The sequence below is a fragment of the Nerophis ophidion genome, linkage group LG13 (genome assembly GCF_033978795.1).
Source record: "Nerophis ophidion isolate RoL-2023_Sa linkage group LG13, RoL_Noph_v1.0, whole genome shotgun sequence".
Taxonomy (NCBI): Eukaryota; Metazoa; Chordata; class Actinopteri; order Syngnathiformes; family Syngnathidae; genus Nerophis; species Nerophis ophidion.
Window position 1 is genome coordinate 6102756 of NC_084623.1, and position 22353 is coordinate 6125108.

A 22353-nucleotide genomic window follows, 5' to 3' on the forward strand; every position below is an offset into this window, starting at 1 on the left:
AACTATGGCATGAAAAACTTACTTGGACCGAGAAAGAGCATGGATCATCGGCATGGATAACATAGGTGTGTAGGAGGTGATAGAGGGTGAGTAGAAGGTGACTTCGCCAGGCTGACTGCCTGGCAACTGCAGGCTTAAATGGTGACGTGGTGATTGACAACAGGTACATGAGTTCAAGTAAATCAGGTAGGTGAGTCGTGAAAACAGGTAAACTTATTGGTAGTCATGGAAACAAAAACAAACCGGGGTGGAGTTTACAGTTACGGTAGCACAATTAGCCCCGAACGGGCTAAAATCACGACTGACGTGTTACACGTCCGATTCGCGCAGCAACTCTATGTCGGAGTATCAGCGCTGGGGGGGCGGTAAAGCTCGGTTGGTAGAGTGGCCGTGCCAGCAACTTGAGGGTTCCAGGTTCGATCCATGCTTCCGCCATCCTAGTCACTGCCGTTGTGTCCTTGGGCAAGACACTATACCCACCTGCTCCCAGTGTCACCCACACTGGTTTAAATGTAACTTAGACTTTGGTTTTCACTATGTAAAAGCGCTTTGAGTCACTAGAGAAAAGCCCTATATAAATATGATTCACTTCACTTCACTTCACTGGGGTGTTTTGTATTGGTATTGACGCTCGGTCCTTCGGCGGAGTGCTACGGAAGCTACTGGTTTTCTCGTCTCCCCTGCGCTGGGGGAGGGAGTGAGAGAGAGACACACACACACAATGACAGAGAGAGCGAGAGAGAGAGAGAGAGACAGAGCGAGGGAGGGAGGGAGGAAGAGCGCGTGCGGGTCTAGTGGAAAAGCAGCAAAACGTTTCTCTGCTTGCATCACGCAAGTGACGTCAATGTTCGGCCCTCGAGAGCCATATACCACACCGTGATTGGTAGATTCCTTCAGCTCCGCACACAACGCTGTTAAGCGCCATTCATATAAAACTTGCGGGCCGCATTAACATTAAACTTTCATATGAAGGTGGGGGCCGCAAAATAACGTCTCGCGGGCCACAATTGGCCCACGGGCCACGTGTCTGAGACCCCTGATTTACATTTTAGTTTGTCACATCAAAACTATAAATGAACATGAGTGGAGTTATGCACTTAACAACAAAAAACAGGTTTAAGCACCAAACTATCTATTAAACAGACAAGAAGCAAAGAATCAAACAGAAACAGATTTCAATTTTGCCCATGAGGAGAACGCATGGAGCTGCACACTCAGTTACAGTCCCCCACCACGCTCTGAGGTACAGCCCCCGCGCTCCCCATTTTATTCAGGAGTTCCCTAGTTACATCGCTGGAACCCTCAAGTTGCCGGCAACTTCCCGGTTCGATCCCCGCTTCCGCCATCCTAGTCACTGCTGTTGTGACCTTGGGCAAGACACTTTACCCACCTGCTCCCAGTGTCACCCACACTGGTTTATTGGGTTTCACTTTGTTAAAGTGCTTTGAGCCACTAGAGAAAAAGCGCTATATAAATACAATTAACTAAACTTAAAGCACATCTTTCTGAGAGTGTCTCAGCGTTATAACTTCACTTTTATCTTTACTTTTAAGGCCAAAATACGTCCGTTCTCCGTTTTCTGTCCAAACACTGTGTTTGCTTGTATGTACTCGGTGCGTGTGCCCTGCCGAACATGCTCCTCTGCTAGTAAACTGGTTAAAAACATAATAATAAATAAATTGGAAACCGGTACTATTCAAAGGGAGTATATTCATTTGTACTGTGATATATTATGTCCTTCACGTGTAATGTTTACAGTGTGAGTGACTCCAAAGCTAATTCAGGCATGAGTTTCGACTTGAACTAAAACTTGATCACAGCCGAGGAATGGGACTGCTTTCCAACCCAAACACCGCCATGAGTGACGGAACCTTCCCCATGATTTGACTAATTAGGATCATTTTTTTGTTGTTTCTCCTAGAGCAGGGGTAGGGAACCTATGGCTCGCGAGCCAGATGTGGCTCTTTTGATGACTGCATCTGAGCTGACATCGCTTAACACGATAAGTAATGAATAATTCCACTTGTTAAAAATAACGTTCAAAATATAAAGCATTTTCATGCTTTTTTATGTTCAAGAAGTTGCGTTAATGGTAAGAAGTTATTTATTTATGATTGGCGATTGTAGCTGAGATTGGCGCCAGCGCCCCCCGCGACCCCGAAAGGGAATAAGCGGTAGAAAATGGATGGATGGATGGATAGTGTGGGGCTTGAACCTCCTGGGGGTTCTTCAGACCTCCAAGCACTGACATGAGACCCTGTTTCAGGGTTACAATATTGTTTGATTTTTCAATAAGTCTCTCAGTTGCTTTCCAGCAATTGTATTTTTCTCTTTAGTTCTCGCTCGCGCTCTGGCTCCAGCACCAACCCCGTCTCTCCTCCTGGCTGCTGCTTATAACAGAGCGACAAGTAATTAGATAACAAGGCCCGGATGAGCCATCTGCTCGCCTGTGTATCGGCTTGGGACATCTCTGCGCTGCTGATCCGCCTCCGCTTGGGATGGTTTCCTGCTGGCTCCGCTGTGAACGGGACTCTCGCTGCTGTGTTGGATCCGCTTTGGACTGGACTCTCGCGACTGTGTTGGATCCATTGTGGATTGAACTTTCACAGTATCATGTTAGACCCGCTCGACATCCATTGCTTTCCTCCTCTCCAAGGTTCTCATAGTTATCATTGTCACCGACGTCCCACTGGGTGTGAGTTTTCCTTGCCCTTATGTGGGCCTACCGAGGATGTCGTGGTGGTTTGTGCAGCCCTTTGAGACACTAGTGATTTAGGGCTATATAAGTAAACATTGATTGATTGATTGATCTACGCACATCCTCGGTTCAGAGCCCACATAAGGGCAAGGATAAACTCACAACCCAGTGGGATGTCAATGTGAATGACTATGAGAAACCTTGGAGAGGACCGCGGATGTGGGTGACCCCACCACCTCCCCTGTTCCCCCTCTCTAGGGGAGAACTGAAGCAATGGACGTTGAGTGTGAAAGTCCAGTCCATAGTGGATCCAACATAATAGTGAGAGTCCAGTCCATAGTGGATCCAACATAATAGTGTGAGAGTCCAGTCCATAGTGGATCTAACATAATATTGTGAAACTCCAGTCCATAGTGGATCTAACATAATAGTGTGAGAGTCAAGTTCATAGTGGATCTAACATAATAGTGAGAGTCCAGTCCATAGTGGATCTAACATAATAGTGAGAGTCCAGTCCATAGTGGATCTAACATAATAGTGAGAGTCCAGTCCATAGTGGATCTAACATAATAATGAGAGTCCAGTCCATAGTGGATCTAACATAATAGTGAGAGTCCAGTCCATAGTGGATCTAACATAATAATGAGAGTCCAGTCCATAGTGGATCTAACATAATAGTGAGAGTCCAGTCCATAGTGGATCTAACATAATAATGAGAGTCCAGTCCATAGTGGATCTAACATAATAGTGAGAGTCCAGTCCATAGTGGATCTAACATAATAATGAGAGTCCAGTCCATAGTGGATCTAACATAATAGTGAGAGTCCAGTCCATAGTGGATCTAACATAATAGTGAGAGAGTCCAGTCCATAGTGGATCTAACATAATAGTGAGAGTCCAGTCCATAGTGGATCCAACATAATAGTTTGAGAGTCCAGTCCATAGTGGATCTAACATAATAGTGTGAGAGTCCAGTCCATAGTGGATCCAACATAATAGTGTGAGAGTCCAGTCCATAGTGGATCTAACTTAATAATGAGAGTCCAGTCTATAATGGATCTAACATAATAATAATGAGAGTCCAGTCCATAGTGGATCCAACATAATAGTGTGAGAGTCCAGTCCGTAGTGGATCTAACATAATAGTGAGAGTCCAGTCCATAGTGGATCTAACATAATAGTGAGAGTCCAGTCCATAGTGGATCTAACATAATAGTGAGAGTCCAGTCCATAGTGGATCTAACATAATGGTGAGAGTCCAGTCCATAGTGGATCTAACATAATAGAGAGTCCAGTCCATAGTGGATCTAACATAATAGAGAGTCCAGTCCATAGTGGATCCAACATAATAGTGTGAGAGTCCAGTCCGTAGTGGATCTAACATAATAGTGAGAGTCCAGTCCATAGTGGATCTAACATAATAGTGAGAGTCCAGTCCATAGTGGATCTAACATAATAGTGCAGGGGTAGGGAACCTATGGCTCTAGAGCCAGATGTGGCTCTTTTGATGACTGCATCTGGCTCTCAGATAAATCTTAGCTGACATTGCTTAACATGATAAGTAATGAATAATTCCGCTGGTAATCACAGTTTCAAAAATAACGTTCAAAATATAAAACATTCTCATGCATTTTCATCCATCCATCCGGTTTCTACCGCACCTGTTCAAGAAGTCACATTAATGGTAAAAAGTGTTTTATTTATTGTTAGTTAGCATCAGAATAACAATGTTATTAAAAAGAATAAGAGACTTATTATACTCTAAAAATGTTGGTCTTAGTTAAAAATGCACGCGTTTAGTTGTGTTCAGTGTTAAAAAAAATGTTATATGGCTCTCACAGAAATACTTTTTAAAATATTTGGCTTTCTTGGCTCTCTCAGCCAAAAAGGTTCCCGACCCCTGCACTAGAGTATGCCTTTTTGAATCTTAGTTACGTCTTTTCAGTCAGTTTATCGTCTTGTGAGAGACGGAGGATGGCATTTTGGCTCTGAAAGAAAGATGGGTGCACAAATTACCCCCCCAACACCCCCCCACCCCGTGCTGAATGAAGGAGCCGACAAGCTCCGCAGGGGCCCCCAGGGGACGTGGGTAAAGCGGCGAGCGGGTCGGACGCCAGATACAGATGTGACATCATCCAGTGTCATCTAATGTGACATTTTGCAATAGCCTGCAGAGCAAAAAAAAAAAAAGGTTTTGGAAAACGTGAAACAAGCCTGATCTGTTTTTTTTTTGTTTTTTTTTAATGCTTCAATTATTTTGTTGTTGTGCCTTTTTCTCCTTCCTCTCTGCAACCTTGTCACACATTTCCCTTTTCTTCCGACTACTATCGCTCTCCTCTTAACATCCGCCTGCTGCTCTCATGCTCTGACAATATGCTGAATATCTGTCAGCACAAGTCCTTTCGCAGTGACTGGATGCATATTTTGACTCGGGGGCCCTTATTGAGAGAAAAATGTGTCTGGGGGCCCCAATGTGTTTGTGTGTATGAATGATATGTATTATTCCTTTTTTTGAAGGAACACCAAAAGTAACAATGTCCGATAGAATTCTAAAAAAGTTATGACAGACCACCTCCAAAAAAAAGCGGAATGGAATTTTACAGTTTTTTACAGAGTGGGACACCTAAAATGTACGTTAAAATAAAGAAAGTGGGATTTACAATATTAACTACGAACAATAAAACATGGAATATTAACAACATATGAATGTCCCTCCTCTTTTATGTGGGATTTACAATATTAACTATGAACAATAAAAAAACTGAATATAAACAACATAGGAACGTTTTTCCTTTTTTACATGGGATTTACAATTTTAGCTACGAACAATAAAACACTGAATATTAACAACATATGAACATTGCTCCTCTTTTACGTGGGATTTACAATATTAACTATGAACAATAAAACACTAAATATTAACAACATGTATACATCGCTACTCCTTTACATAGGATTTAAAATATTAGGTATGAAAAAATAAAACACTGAATATTAACAACATATGAACGTCGCTCCTCTTTTACGTGGAATTTACAATATTAGCTATGAACAATAAAACACTGAATATTAACAACATATGAACATCGCTACTCCTTTACATGGGATTTAAAATATTAAGTATGAACAATAAAACACTGAATATTAACAACAGACGAACGTTGCTTCTCTTTTACGTAGGATTTACAATATTAGCTACTAACAATAAAACCCTGAATATTAACAACATATAAAAATCGCTACTCCTTTACATGGGATTTTAAATATTAGGTATGAAAAATAAAACACTGAATATTAACAACATATGAACGTCGCTCCTCTTTTACGTGGAATTTACAATATTAGCTACTAACAATAAAACACTGAATATTAACCACATGTGAACGTCGCTTCTCTTTTACGTGGGATTTACAATATTAACTATAAACAATAAAACACAGAATATTAACAACATATGAACATCCCTAGTCTTTTATGTGGGATATACGGTATTCGCTACGAACAATAAAACACGGAATATTAACAACATATGAACGTCGCTTCTCTTTTACGTGGGATTTACAATATTAACTATAAACAATAAAACACTGAATATTAACAACAGGCGAACGTCGTTCCTCTTTTATGTGAGATATACAATATTAGCTACGAACAATAAAACACTGAATAGTAACAACATATGATCGTTGCTCCTCTTTTACTTGGGATTTAAAATATTAGCTTCGAACAATAAAACACTGAATTTTAACAACATATGAACGTCGCTCCGTTTTTACATGGGATTTACAATATTGGCTAGGAAAAATAAAACACGGAATATAAACAACATATGAACGTCCATACTCTTTTGCGTGGGATTTACAATATTAGCTACGAACAATAAAACACGGAATTTTAACAACATATGAACGTCCCTCCTCTTTTACGCGGGATTTACAGTATTAACTATAAACAATAAAACACTGAATATTAACAACATATGAACGTCCCTACTCTTTTATGTGGGATTTACAATATTAGCTACGAACAATAAAACACTGAATATTAACCACATGTGAACGTCGCTTCTCTTTTACGTGGGATTTACAATATTAGCTTCAAACAATAAAACACTGAATATTAACAACATATGAACGCTGCTCCTCTTTTAAGTGGAATTTACAATATTAGCTACGAACAATAAAACACGGAATATAAACAACATATGAACGTCGCTTCTCTTTTACGTGAGATTTACAATATTAACTACAAACCATAAAACACGGAATATAAACAACATATGAACGTCGCTTCTCTTTTACATGGGATTTACAATTTTAGCTACAAACAATAAAACACTGAATATTAACAACATATAAACATCGCTACTCCTTTACATGGGATTTAAAATATTAAGTATGACCAATAAAACACTGAATATTAACAACAACTGAACGTTGCTCCTCTTTTACGTGGGATCTACAATATTAACTATGAACAATAAAACACTAAATATTAACAACATGTAAACATCGCTACTCCTTTACATGGGATTTTAAATATTAGGTATGAACAATAAAACACTGAATATTAACAACATATGAACGCTGCTCCTCTTTTAAGTGGAATTTACAATATTAGCTACGAAGAATAAAACACTGAATATTAACAACATGTAAACATCGCTACTCCTTTACATGGGATTTTAAATATTAGGTATGAACAATAAAACACTGAATATTAACAACATATGAACGCTGCTCCTCTTTTACGTGGGATTTACAATATTAGCTACGAACAATAAAACCCTGAATATTAACAACATATAAACATCGCTACTCCTTTACATGGGATTTAAAATATTAAGTATGGCCAATAAAACACTGAATATTAACAACATATGAACGTTGCTCCTCTTTTACGTGGGATTTACAATATTAGCTACGAACAATAAAACCCTGAATATTAACAACATATAAACATCGCTACTCCTTTACATGGGATTTAAAATATTAAGTATGACCAATAAAACACTGAATATTAACAACATATGAACGTTGCTCCTCTTTTACGTGGGATTTACAATATTAGCTATGAACAATAAAACACGGAATATTAACAACAACTGAACGTTGCTCCTCTTTTACGTGGGATCTACAATATTAACTATGAACAATAAAACACTAAATATTAACAACATGTAAACATCGCTACTCCTTTACATGGGATTTTAAATATTAGGTATGAACAATAAAACACTGAATATTAACAACATATGAACGCTGCTCCTCTTTTAAGTGGAATTTACAATATTAGCTACGAAGAATAAAACACTGAATATTAACAACATATGACCGTCGCTCCTCTTTTACGTGAGATTTACAATATTAACTACAAACAATAAAACACGGAATATAAACAACATATGAACGTCCCTACTCTTTTACGTGGGATTTACAATATTAGCTACGAACAATAAAACACTAAATATTACCAACATATGAACGTCGCTTCTCTTTTACGTGGGATTTACAATATTAACTACGAACAATAAAACACTGAATATTAACAACATATGAACGCTGCTCCTCTTTTAAGTGGAATTTACAATATTAGCTACGAACAATAAAACACGGAATATAAACAACATATGAACGTCGCTTCTCTTTTACGTGAGATTTACAATATTAACTACGAACAATAAAACACTGAATATTAACAACATATGAACGCTGCTCCTCTTTTAAGTGGAATTTACAATATTAGCTACGAACAATAAAACACGGAATATTAACAACATATGAACATCCCTCCTCTTTTACGTGGGATTTACAATATTATAATATTATATTTGTATTTAACTTGACACAAAACTCAACTTTTAACGACAACTTTTTAACCAATTTGGCACTTCCCGTGTCCCTGAACTCTGAGAAGTGACTCGTGCTGACAGATATGGAGGACAGCAAACTGAACAACTGTGGAACGTGACCTTGTTTCCCCTCCTAATGCTTTGCGTCATTGCAGATCATGTCAATGGACATTGCACTAGCCCCACCTCCCAGCCCTGCTCGGCGGGGAAGCCTCGCATCCCGACGGGTCCCGAGGGGCCACGGCTTGCCCGCAGAGGCCCTGGCCGGCCGCCGTTCCGCAAGGCCCAGTCCGCTGCTTGCATGGAGATCTCCTTGCCTGTGTCCCACACTGAAGGTGTGTTCTAACCCTCCTCACCCCCCCGAACCTCTAACATCCTGTCCCCCCCAATAAGTGCATGCTAACCTTGCAACCTGGCTACAGGCTTCACACCCCAAGTCTATGCTAATGCGAGTTTGCAGCATTCAGTTATTATTGACAATACCTATAAATAATATTGTAATCACTGCAAAAGTTCCAGAATTTGCTGGAAATTATTCACTTTATACATGTTGTGTGATGTCAGTAGCAACAATATCCTGTAAAACAATTGCACCCTTGGACAATTGTCATTATTTAGCTGGTTTTTCCAAAATAATGGAAATCTGACAATTCGATTCAGAATCCGTAATTAATTCCACATTAAACCCGATTTTTGCCATTTATTATTTGGTATAATAATTACAACTACAGAAAAAAGCTAGCATAAAATGTTAGCATACTAATTCAAAAGACATTGGCATACTTCTAAGATGGCGCCGAGTATCAAAATCTATGAGTTTTAGGTTTAAACATTCACTATTAGCTAGAAAAGCTAGCATAAAAGGTTAGCCTATAAATATAAAAGACGTTGGCATACTTCTAAGGTGCTGCCAAGAATCCAAATCCATTATTTTTAGGTTCAAACATACAAAATTAGCTAAAAAGCTAGCATAAAACATTAGCATAATAATACAAACGCAATGGCAACTTCTAAGATGGCATCAAGAATCCAAATCAATGATTTTTAGGTTTAAACATACAAAATGAGCCAAAATAGTTAGCATAAAACGTTAGCATATTCATTTAAAAGACATTGGCATACTTCTAAGATGGCGCCAAGTATCAAAATCTATGAGTTTTAGGTTTAAACATTCACAATTAGCGAGAAAAGCTAGCATAAAAGGTTAGCATACTAATATAAAAGATGTTGGCATACTTCTAAGATGCTGCCAAGAATCCAATTCCATTATCTTTAGGTTCAAACATACAAAATTAGCTAAAAAAGCTAAGATAAAACATTAGCATACTAATTTAAAAGACATTGGCATACTTCTAAGATGGCGCCGAGTATCAAAATCTATGATTTTTAGGTTTAAACATTCACAATTAGCTAGAAAAGCTAGCATAAAAGGTTAGCATACTAATATAAGAGATGTTTGCATACTTCTAAGATGCTGCCAAGAATCCAATTCCATTATTTTTAGGTTTAAACATACAAAATTAGCTAAAAAAGCTAGCATAAAACATTAGTATACTAATATAAAAGACGTTGGCATACTTCTAAGATGGCGCCAAGAATCCAAATCCATTATTAGGTTCAAACATACAAAATTAGCTAAAAAGCTAGCATAAAACATTAGCATAATAATACAAACGCAATGGCATACTTCTAAGATGGCATCAAGAATCCAAATCAATGATTTTTAGGTTTAAACATACAAAATGAGCCAAAATAGTTAGCATAAAACGTTAGCATATTCATTTAAAAGACATTGGCATACTTCTAAGATGGCGCCAAGTATCAAAATCTATGAGTTTTAGGTTTAAACATTCACTATTAGCTAGAAAAGCTAGCATAAAAGGTTAGCGTACTAATATAAGAGATGTTGGCATACTTCTAAGATGCTGCCAAGAATCCAATTCCATTATCTTTAGGTTCAAACATACAAAATTAGCTAAAAAAGCTAAGATAAAACATTAGCATACTAATTTAAAAGACATTGGCATACTTCTAAGATGTCGCCGAGTATCAAAATCTATGATTTTTAGGTTTAAACATTCACAATTAGCTAGAAAAGCTAGCATAAAAGGTTAGCATACTAATATAAAAGATGTTTGCATACTTCTAAGATGCTGCCAAGAATCCAATTCTATTATTTTTAGGTTTAAACACACAAAATTAGCTAAAAAAGCTAGCATAAAACATTAGCATACTAATTTAAAAGACGTTGGCATACTTCTAAGATGGCGCAAAGTATCAAAATCTATGATTTTTAGGTTTAAACATTCACAATTAGCGAGAAAAGCTAGCATAAAAGGTTAGCATACTAATATAAGAGATGTTGGCATACTTCTAAGATGCTGCCAAGAATCCAATTCCATTATCTTTAGGTTCAAACATACAAAATTAGCTAAAAAAGCTAAGATAAAACATTAGCATACTAATTTAAAAGACATTGGCATACTTCTAAGATGGCGCCGAGTACCAAAATCTATGATTTTTAGGTTTAAACATTCACAATTAGCTAGAAAAGCTAGCATAAAAGGTTAGCATACTAATATAAGAGATGTTTGCATACTTCTAAGATGCTGCCAAGAATCCAATTCCATTATTTTTAGGTTTAAACATTCACAATTAGCTAGAAAAGCTAGCATAAAAGGTTAGCATACTAATATAAGAGATGTTTGCATACTTCTAAGATGCTGCCAAGAATCCAATTCCATTATTTTTAGGTTTAAACATACAAAATTAGCTAAAAAAGCTAGCATAAAACATTAGTATACTAATATAAAAGACATTGGCATACTTCTAAGATGGCGCCAAGAATCCAAATCCATTATTAGGTTCAAACATACAAAATTAGCTAAAAAGCTAGCATAAAACATTAGCATAATAATACAAACGCAATGGCATACTTCTAAGATGGCATCAAGAATCCAAATCAATGATTTTTAGGTTTAAACATACAAAATGAGCCAAAATAGTTAGCATAAAACGTTAGCATATTAATATAAAAGACGTTGACATACTTGTAAGATGGAGCCGAGTATCAAAATCTATGATTTTTTAGTTTAAACATACAATATTAGCTAAAAGAGCTAGCATAAAAGGTTAGCAGGCTAATATAGAAGACGTTGGCATACTTCTAAGATGGTGCCAAGTGTCAAAATCTATGATTATTAGGTTTAAAGATACAAAATTTGCTAAAATGTTAGCATAAAAGGTTAGCATGCTAATATAAAAGACGTTGGCATAATTCTAAGATGACGCCAAGAATCCAAAGCCATGATTTTTAGGTTTAAACATAAATAATTAGCTAGAAAAGTTAGGATAGAAGGTTAGCATACTAATATAAAAGACGTTGGCATACTTCTAAGATGCTGCCAAGAATCCAATTCCATTATTTTTAGGTTTAAACATACAAAATTAGCTGAAAAAGCTAGCATAAAACATTAGTATACTAATATAAAAGACGTTGGCATACTTCTAAGATGGCGCCAAGAATACAAATCCATTATTTTTAGGTTCAAACATACAAAATTAGCGGAAAAGCTAGCATAAAACATTAGCATAATAATACAAACGCAATGGCATACTTCTAAGATGGCATCAAGAATCCAAATCAATGATTTTTAGGTTTAAACATACAAAATGAGCCAAAATAGTTAGCATAAATCGTTAGCATATTCATTTAAAAGACATTGGCATACTTCTAAGATGGCGCCGAGTATCAAAATCTATGAGTTTTAGGTTTAAACATTCACTATTAGCTAGAAAAGCTAGCATAAAAGGTTAGCGTACTAATATAAGAGATGTTGGCATACTTCTAAGATGCTGCCAAGAATCCAATTCCATTATCTTTAGGTTCAAACATACAAAATTAGCTAAAAAAGCTAAGATAAAACATTAGCATACTAATTTAAAAGACATTGGCATACTTCTAAGATGGCGCCGAGTATCAAAATCTATGAGTTTTAGGTTTAAACATTCACTATTAGCTAGAAAAGCTAGCATAAAAGGTTAGCATACTAATATAAGAGATGTTTGCATACTTCTAAGATGCTGCCAAGAATCCAATTCTATTATTTTTAGGTTTAAACACACAAAATTTGCTAAAAAAGCTAGCATAAAACATTAGCATACTAATTCAAAAGACATTGGCATACTTCTAAGATGGCGCCGAGTATCAAAATCTATGATTTTTAGGTTTAAACATTCACAATTAGCTAGAAAAGCTAGCATAAAAGGTTAGCCTATAAATATAAAAGACGTTGGCATACTTCTAAGGTGCTGCCAAGAATCCAAATCCATTATTATTAGGTTCAAACATACAAAATTAGCTAAAAAGCTAGCATAAAACATTAGCATAATAATACAAACGCAATGGCATACTTCTAAGATGGCATCAAGAATCCAAATCAATGATTTTTAGGTTTAAACATACAAAATGAGCCAAAATAGTTAGCATAAAACGTTAGCATATTCATTTAAAAGACATTGGCATACTTCTAAGATGGCGCCAAGTATCAAAATCTATGAGTTTTAGGTTTAAACATTCACTATTAGCTAGAAAAGCTAGCATAAAAGGTTAGCGTACTAATATAAGAGATGTTGGCATACTTCTAAGATGCTGCCAAGAATCCAATTCCATTATCTTTAGGTTCAAACATACAAAATTAGCTAAAAAAGCTAAGATAAAACATTAGCATACTAATTGAAAAGACATTGGCATACTTCTAAGATGGCGCCGAGTATCAAAATCTATGATTTTTAGGTTTAAACATTCACAATTAGCTAGAAAAGCTAGCATAAAAGGTTAGCATACTAATATAAAAGATGTTTGCATACTTCTAAGATGCTGCCAAGAATCCAATTCTATTATTTTTAGGTTTAAACACACAAAATTAGCTAAAAAAGCTAGCATAAAACATTAGCATACTAATTTAAAAGACGTTGGCATACTTCTAAGATGGCGCAAAGTATCAAAATCTATGATTTTTAGGTTTAAACATTCACAATTAGCGAGAAAAGCTAGCATAAAAGGTTAGCATACTAATATAAAAGATGTTGGCATACTTCTAAGATGCTGCCAAGAATCCAATTCCATTATCTTTAGGTTCAAACATACAAAATTAGCTAAAAAAGCTAAGATAAAACATTAGCATACTAATTTAAAAGACATTGGCATACTTCTAAGATGGCGCCGAGTATCAAAATCTATGATTTTTAGGTTTAAACATTCACAATTAGCTAGAAAAGCTAGCATAAAAGGTTAGCATACTAATATAAGAGATGTTTGCATACTTCTAAGATGCTGCCAAGAATCCAATTCCATTATTTTTAGGTTTAAAAATTCACAATTAGCTAGAAAAGCTAGCATAAAAGGTTAGCATACTAATATAAGAGATGTTTGCATACTTCTAAGATGCTGCCAAGAATCCAATTCCATTATTTTTAGGTTTAAACATACAAAATTAGCTAAAAAAGCTAGCATAAAACATTAGTATACTAATATAAAAGACGTTGGCATACTTCTAAGATGGCGCCAAGAATCCAAATCCATTATTAGGTTCAAACATACAAAATTAGCTAAAAAGCTAGCATAAAACATTAGCATAATAATACAAACGCAATGGCATACTTCTAAGATGGCATCAAGAATCCAAATCAATGATTTTTAGGTTTAAACATACAAAATGAGCCAAAATAGTTAGCATAAAACGTTAGCATATTAATATAAAAGACGTTGACATACTTGTAAGATGGAGCCGAGTATCAAAATCTATGATTTTTTAGTTTAAACATACAATATTAGCTAAAAGAGCTAGCATAAAAGGTTAGCAGGCTAATATAGAAGACGTTGGCATACTTCTAAGATGGTGCCAAGTGTCAAAATCTATGATTATTAGGTTTAAAGATACAAAATTAGCTAAAATGTTAGCATAAAAGGTTAGCATGCTAATATAAAAGACGTTGGCATACTTCTAAGATGATGCAAATAATCCAATTCTATTATTTTTAGGTTTAAACATACACAATTACCTAAAAAAGCGAGCATAAAACATTAGCATATTAATATAAAAGACGTTGGCATACTTGTAAGATTGCGCCAAGTATCAAAATCTTATGATTTTTTTAGATTTAAACAGTCACAATTAGCTAGAAAAGCTAGCATAGAAGGTTAGCATACTAATATAAAAGACGTTAGCATACTGTTAAGATGCCGCCAAGAATCCAAAGCCATGAGTTTTAGGTTTAAACATACACAATTAGCTAAAAAGCTTGCATAAAAGGTTAGCATATTAATATAAAAGACGTTTGCATACTTCTAAGATGGCGCCAAGTATCAAAATCTATGATTTTTAGGCTTAAACGTACAAAATTAGCTAAAAAGCTAGCATAAAACATTGGTATACTAATATAAAAAAACGTTGGCATACTTCTAGGTTGGCGCCAAGTATCAAAATCTATGTTTTGTTATTTAAATATACAAAATGAGATAAAAACATTTTTGCCCTAAAACGTTAGCATACTATTATAAACGACGTTTGCATACTTCCGAGATGGCGTGGAGTATATCTATGATTTTGAGGTTTAAACATACAAAAATAGCTAAAAGAGCTATCATAAAATGTTAGCATACTAATATAAAAGATGTTGGCATACTTCTAAGATAGCGGCAAGTTTCAAAATCTATGATTTTTAGGCTTGAACGTACAAAAATAGCTAAAACAGCTAGCATAAAAGGTTAGCATATTATTATAAACAATGTTGGCATACTTCTAAGATGGCATGGAGAATATCTATGATTTTGAGGTTTAAACATACAAAAATAGCTAAAAGAGCTATCATAAAATGTTGGCGTACTAATATAAAAGATGTTGGCATACTTCTAAGATGGCGGCAAGTTTCAAAATCTATGATTGTTAGGCTTGAACGTACAAAAATAGCTAAAAAAAGCTAGCATAAAAGGTTAGCATACTAATATAAAAGACGTTGGCATACTTTCAAGATAGCGCCAAGTAGCAAAATTCATGATTTTTCGATTCACACATAAAATAATAACTAAAAAGCTAGCAAAAAACCCAAAACGGATAGCATGCTAACGTTGTTGCAAGTATGCTAACAGTTTAGGTGCAATTATTATTATTTTTTTTAATTCTTAAAAAAATATAATAGTAATATAAAAATAAAAAAATATATATATTAGAGCTCTTAAATCTTATTTTTTATTATCAATCTATTTTACAATCTAAATAAAACAGAATGAATGTTTTTTGCACGCCTTGAAACTGTTGTGTACTTTTGCAGCTCGCATTAGCATCGCCAGCTAACACAACAAAAAGTTACAAACATTGTGTTGCTTGTATCAACCAAATTACACGCTTGGTGTCAATTTATTTCTTGCATCCAAAACTAACATGGGAAGAGCCTTTGAAAGACCATAGGGCCCCTTTGGGGTCTTTTGAAATTGTCTTTGAAGACGACATCATGCAACAGATTGTTCATTTAACAGTATTTAATGTCAAAATAGTTCACATTTGATGTCATTTTTCTGTAAATTATATATAAATAACTAATGTCAGTGTTTTTTTATCTCATTGTCAACACTAATGCTTTAGCTTGTTAGCATTAGCATTCTGTTCACTCTGGTTGAGGCTAATAATCACACAAATGGAGTGTCACTGACTACTTTTACAACATTTAATGAAGTAAATAGTTAACATTTGATGTCATTTATCTGTAAATAATATATAAATAATTAATGTCAGTGTTTATCTCTCATTGACAGCACTAACGCTTTAGCTTGTTAGCATTAGCATTCTGTTCACTCTGGTTGAGGCTAATAATCACACAAACGGAGTGTCACTGACTACTTTTACAACATTTAATAAAATAAGTAGTTCATATTGGATGTTATTTATCTGTAAATAACAATATGTAAATAATACATGTCAGTTTTTATATCACAAATTGACAATACAAACACATCGCTTTAGCTTGTTAGCCTTAGCATTCTTTTCACTCGCATTGAGGCTAATAACCACACAAATGAGTGTCACTACTATTACAACATTTAATGAAGTAAATAGTCCACATTTGATTTCATTTATTTGTAAATAACAATATATTAATAATGTCAGCGTTTATCTCTCAATTTACAACACGAACAAGTTGCTTTAGCTTGTTAGCAATAGCATTCTGTTCACTCTGGTTGAGGCTAATAATCACACAAATGGAGTGTCACTGACTACTTTTACAACATTTAATGAAGTAAATAGTTAACATTTGATGTCATTTATCTGTAAATAATATATAAATAATTAATGTCAGTGTTTATCTCTCATTGACAGCACTAACGCTTTAGCTTGTTAGCATTAGCATTCTGTTCACTCTGGTTGAGGCTAATAATCACACAAACGGAGTGTCACTGACTACTTTTACAACATTTAATAAAATAAGTAGTTCATATTATATGTTATTTATCTGTAAATAACAATATGTAAATAATACATGTCAGTTTTTATCTCACAAATTGACAACACAAACACATCGCTTTAGCTTGTTAGCCTTAGCATTCTTTTCACTCGCATTGAGGCTAATAATCACGCGAATGAGTGTCACTACTATTACAACATTTAATAAAGTAAATAGTCCACATTTGATTTCATTTTTTTGTAAATAACAATATATTAATAATGTCAGCGTTTATCTCACAATTGACAACACGAACACGTTGCTTTAGCTTGTTAGCATTAGCATTCTGTTCACTCTGGTTGAGGCTAATAATCACACAAATGGAGTGTCACTGACTACTTTTACAACATTTAATGAAGTAAGTAGTTCATATTGGATGTTATTTATCTGTAAATAACAATATGTAAATAATACATGTCAGTTTTTATCTCACAAATTGACAACACAAACACATCGCTTTAGCTTGTTAGCCTTAGCATTCTTTTCACTCGCATTGAGGCTAATAATCACGCGAATGAGTGTCACTACTATTACAACATTTAATAAAGTAAATAGTCCACATTTGATTTCATTTTTTTGTAAATAACAATATATTAATAATGTCAGCGTTTATCTCACAATTTACAACACGAACACGTTGCTTTAGCTTGTTAGCATTAGCATTCTGTTCACTCTGGTTGAGGCTAATAATCACACGAATGGAGTGTCACTGACTACTTTTACAACATTTAATGAAGTAAATAGTTCACATTTGATGTCATTTATCTGTAAATAATATATAAATAACTAATGTCAGTGTTTTTTATCTCATTGACAACACTAACGCTTTAGCTTGTTAGCATTAGCATTTTGTTCACTCTGGTTGAGGCTAATAATCACACAAATGGTTTGTCACTGACTACCTTTACAACATTTAATGAAGTAAATAGTTCATATTTGATTTCATTCATCTGTAAATAACAATATATAAGTAATGTCAGTGTTTATCTCGCAATTTACAACACGAACACGTTGCTTTAGCTTGTTAGCATTAGCATTCTGTTCACTTGTTGGGGCTAATAATCACACAAATGGAGTGTCACTGACTACTTTTACAACATTTAATGAAGTAAATAGTTCATATTTGATTTCATTTACCTTTTGTTCCACCTGTGCACTGCTTCCTTATTTCACATTTATCCAACAAAGTCTCAAGAGTAGTAAGCAGCTGAGGTCGTTGCTTCGAGTCCGGCTTTATACTCCTCTGTAAATACGTTTAAAAAAGTTTGTCCACTTTTGTAGCTTCACGTATTGAAATTAAGTTTGTAAAAAAACAAAGACATAATAAATCAACAATAAACTCATGCATCTAGTTTAAAGACTGCGGCTGAGCAAAAACTCTCCAAGATAGTTCTTCCACTGATCAACCTTCTTCAGCACAAAGATTCCCCGCAACAGTTCCTGCAAGTCGAAAGTTTCTTTTGTTCTTCTTTCTTTCCGCTGTCAAGCTTTTTGTAATAGAAATAAACCAAAAATAAGAAATAAACAAGTCGCCGCGCATATTCTGATGTTGGAAAAATAAGATTTAGGAACGCCCCCGACTGTGTTTGACAGCACAGCTGGAACCTTCTAGAAGTCCCACCGAGCTGGCAGGAAGTCTGGAAAGTTCCTGAAGGACTAAATCTACCCGGGTAGTTTTTGGTGGAAACAAAGGGAGAACTTTTAAATGGGAAGGTGTAAAAGTGGTTTTAGTGTGGTATAACCACGTGTTCATACATCAAGCTGGTATAACCACAAGGTGGTATAACCACAAAGTGGTATAACAGCAAGGTGGTATAACCACGTGTTCATACATCAAGGTGGTATCACCACAAGGTGGTATAACCACAAGGTAGTACAACTACAAGGTGGTTTAACTACAAGGTGGTATAACCACAAGGTAGTACAACTACAAGGTGGTATAACTACAAGGTGGTAAAACCACAAGGTGGTATAACCACAAAGTGGTATAACCACATGTTCATACATCAAGGTGGTATAACCACAAGGTGGTATAACCATAAAGTGGTATAACCACATGTTCATACGTTAAGGTAGTATAACCACAAGGTGGTATAACCATAAAGTGGTATAACCACATGTTCATACGTTAAGGTAGTATAACCACAAGGTGGTATAACCATGTGTTCATACATCAAGGTGGTATAACCACAAGGTGGTATAACCACAAAGTGGTATAACCACAAGGTGGTATAACCACATGTTCATACATCAAGGTGGTATCACCACAAGGTGGTATAACCACGTGTTCATACATCAAGGTGGTATCACCACAAGGTGGTATAACCACAGGGTGGTATAACCACAAGGTAGTACAACTACAAGGTGGTATAACTACAAGGTGGTATAACTACAAGGTGGTAAAACAGCAAGGTGGTATAACCACAAAGTGGTATAACCACATGTTCATACATCAAGGTGGTATAACCACAAGGTAGTACAACTACAAGGTGGTATAACTACAAGGTGGTATAACTACAAGGTGGTAAAACAGCAAGGTGGTATAACCACAAAGTGGTATAACCACATGTTCATACATCAAGGTGGTATAACCACAAGGTAGTACAACTACAAGGTGGTATAACTACAAGGTGGTATAACTACAAGGTGGTAAAACAGCAAGGTGGTATAACCACAAAGTGGTATAACCACATGTTCATACATCAAGGTGGTATAACCACAAGGTAGTACAACTACAAGGTGGTATAACTACAAGGTGGTATAACCACAAAGTGGTATAACCACATGTTCATACATCAAGGTGGTATAACCACAAGGTGGTATAACCATAAAGTGGTATAACCACATGTTCATACGTTAAGGTAGTACAACCACAAGGTGGTATAACCACAAGGTGGTATAACCATAAAGTGGTATAACCACATGTTCATACGTTAAGGTAGTACAACCACAAGGTGGTATAACCACAAGGTGGTATAACCACAAGGTGGTATAACCACATGTTCATACATCAAGGTGGTATAACCACAAGGTGGTATAACCACAAAGTGGTATAACCACATGTTCATACATCAAGGTGGTATAACCACAAGGTGGTATAACCATGTGTTCATACATCAAGGTGGTATAACCACAAAGTGGTATAACAACATGTTCATACGTCAAGGTGGTTTAACCACATGTTCACACATGAAGGTGGTATAACCATAAGGTGGTATAACCACGTGTTCATACATTAAGGTGGTATAATCACAAAGTGGTATAACCACATGTTCATACATCAAGGTGTTATCACCACAGGGTGGTACAACCACAAGATGGTATAACCACATGTTCATACATCAAGGTGTTATCACCACAGGGTGGTATAACAGCAAGGTGGTATAACCACAAAGTGGTATAACCACATGTTCATACATCAAGGTGGTATAACCACAGGGTGGTATAACAGCAAGGTGGTATACCCACAAAGTGGTATAACCACATGTTCATACATCATGGTGGTATGACCACAAGGTGGCGTAACAACAAAGTGGTATAACCACACGTTCATACATCAAGGTGGTATAACCACAAGGTGGTATAACCAAAAAATGGTATAACAACATGTTTATAAATCAAGGTGGTATAACCACAAGGTGGTATAACCACATGTTCATACATCAAGGTGGTATAACCACAAGGTGGTATAACAGCAAGGTGGTATAACCACAAAGTGGTATAACCACATGTTCATACATCAAGGTGGTATAACCACAAAGTGGTATAACCACAAGGTGGTATAACCACATGTTCATACATCAAGGTGGTATAACCACAAGGTGGTATAACCACATGTTCATACATCAAGGTGGTTTAACCACATGTTCACACATGAAGGTGGTATAACCATAAGGTGGTATAACCACGTGTTCATACATTAAGGTGGTATAATCACAAAGTGGTATAACCACATGTTCATACATCAAGGTGGTACAACCACAAGGTGGTACAACCACAAGATGGTATAACCACATGTTCATACAACAAGGTGTTATCACCACAGGGTGGTATAACAGCAAGGTGGTATAACCACAAAGTGGTATAACCACATGTTCATACATCAAGGTGGTATAACCACAGGGTGGTATAACAGCAAGGTGGTATACCCACAAAGTGGTATAACCACATGTTCATACATCATGGTGGTATGACCACAAGGTGGCGTAACAACAAAGTGGTATAACCACACGTTCATACATCAAGGTGGTATAACCACAAGGTGGTATAACCAAAAAATGGTATAACAACATGTTTATAAATCAAGGTGGTATAACCACAAGGTGGTATAACCACATGTTCATACATCAAGCTGGTATAACCACAAGGTGGTATAACCAAAAAATGGTATAACAACATGTTTATAAATCAAGGTGGTATAACCACAAAGTGGTATAACCACATGTTCATACATCAGGCTGGTATAACCACAGGGTGGTATAACCATAAGATGGTATAACAGCAAGGTGGTATAACCACAAAGTGGTATAACCACATGTTCATACATCAAGGTGGTATAACCACAAGGTGGCATAACAACAAAGTGGTATAACCACACGTTCATACATCAAGGTGGTATAACCACAAGGTGGTATAACCACAAGGTGGTATATCAACATGTTCATACATCAAGGTGGTATCACCACAAGGTGGTATAACCACAAGGTGGTATATCAACATGTTCATACATCAAGGTGGTATCACCACAAGGTGGTATCACCACAAGGTGGTATCACCAGAAGTTCACACATGAAGGTGTGCAAGACGACTACAAAGACGATCTTCCCCATTTGTGACTGACATCTTCTCTACTTTCCTTTCTATCCTACCTCTGTTTTTGCAACACCACACCACCATGTCCACATTTACCAAAAAGCCTCCTTAGGTGTGACAACATTAAGGAGACGAATAGAAGTGTACATTTGTGATTTGCTCCTTGGCAATCTGACATTTTCCCTGCCGGAACCTAACTCACTGTCTTCACACTCACGCTCTCATCCACGCCATCTTTCAATGAAATCACCCAGCGGCCTTTACCTTTACGTGTGTGTGTGTGTGTGTGTGTGTGTGTGTGTGTGTGTGTGTGTGTGTGTGTGTGTGTGTGTGTGTGTGTGTGTGTGTGTTCATATTAAAGGCTGGCAGCCTGCAATGTCCCCCAGCCCTGACAGTCTAAAACAAAAAGCACATTTAACAAATGGGCTGTCAAGTGTGAGAAATGAAATCTCCTAATGGTGCAATTTTGGAGACATTTACCTCCCAAATTGCT

The 22353-nt window shown here is 36.0% G+C and overlaps 1 protein-coding gene across 1 annotated transcript in view; it reads left to right on the forward strand.

Annotated features, from left to right (window-relative positions):
• The window catches only part of stxbp5l (syntaxin binding protein 5L), a 359880-nt gene that overhangs the window by 289391 nt on the left and 48136 nt on the right, over nucleotides 1-22353 (forward strand). Inside the window, 1 exon segment of the mRNA XM_061918310.1 lies at nucleotides 8705-8884. Coding sequence (XP_061774294.1) covers nucleotides 8705-8884 — 180 coding nt within the window.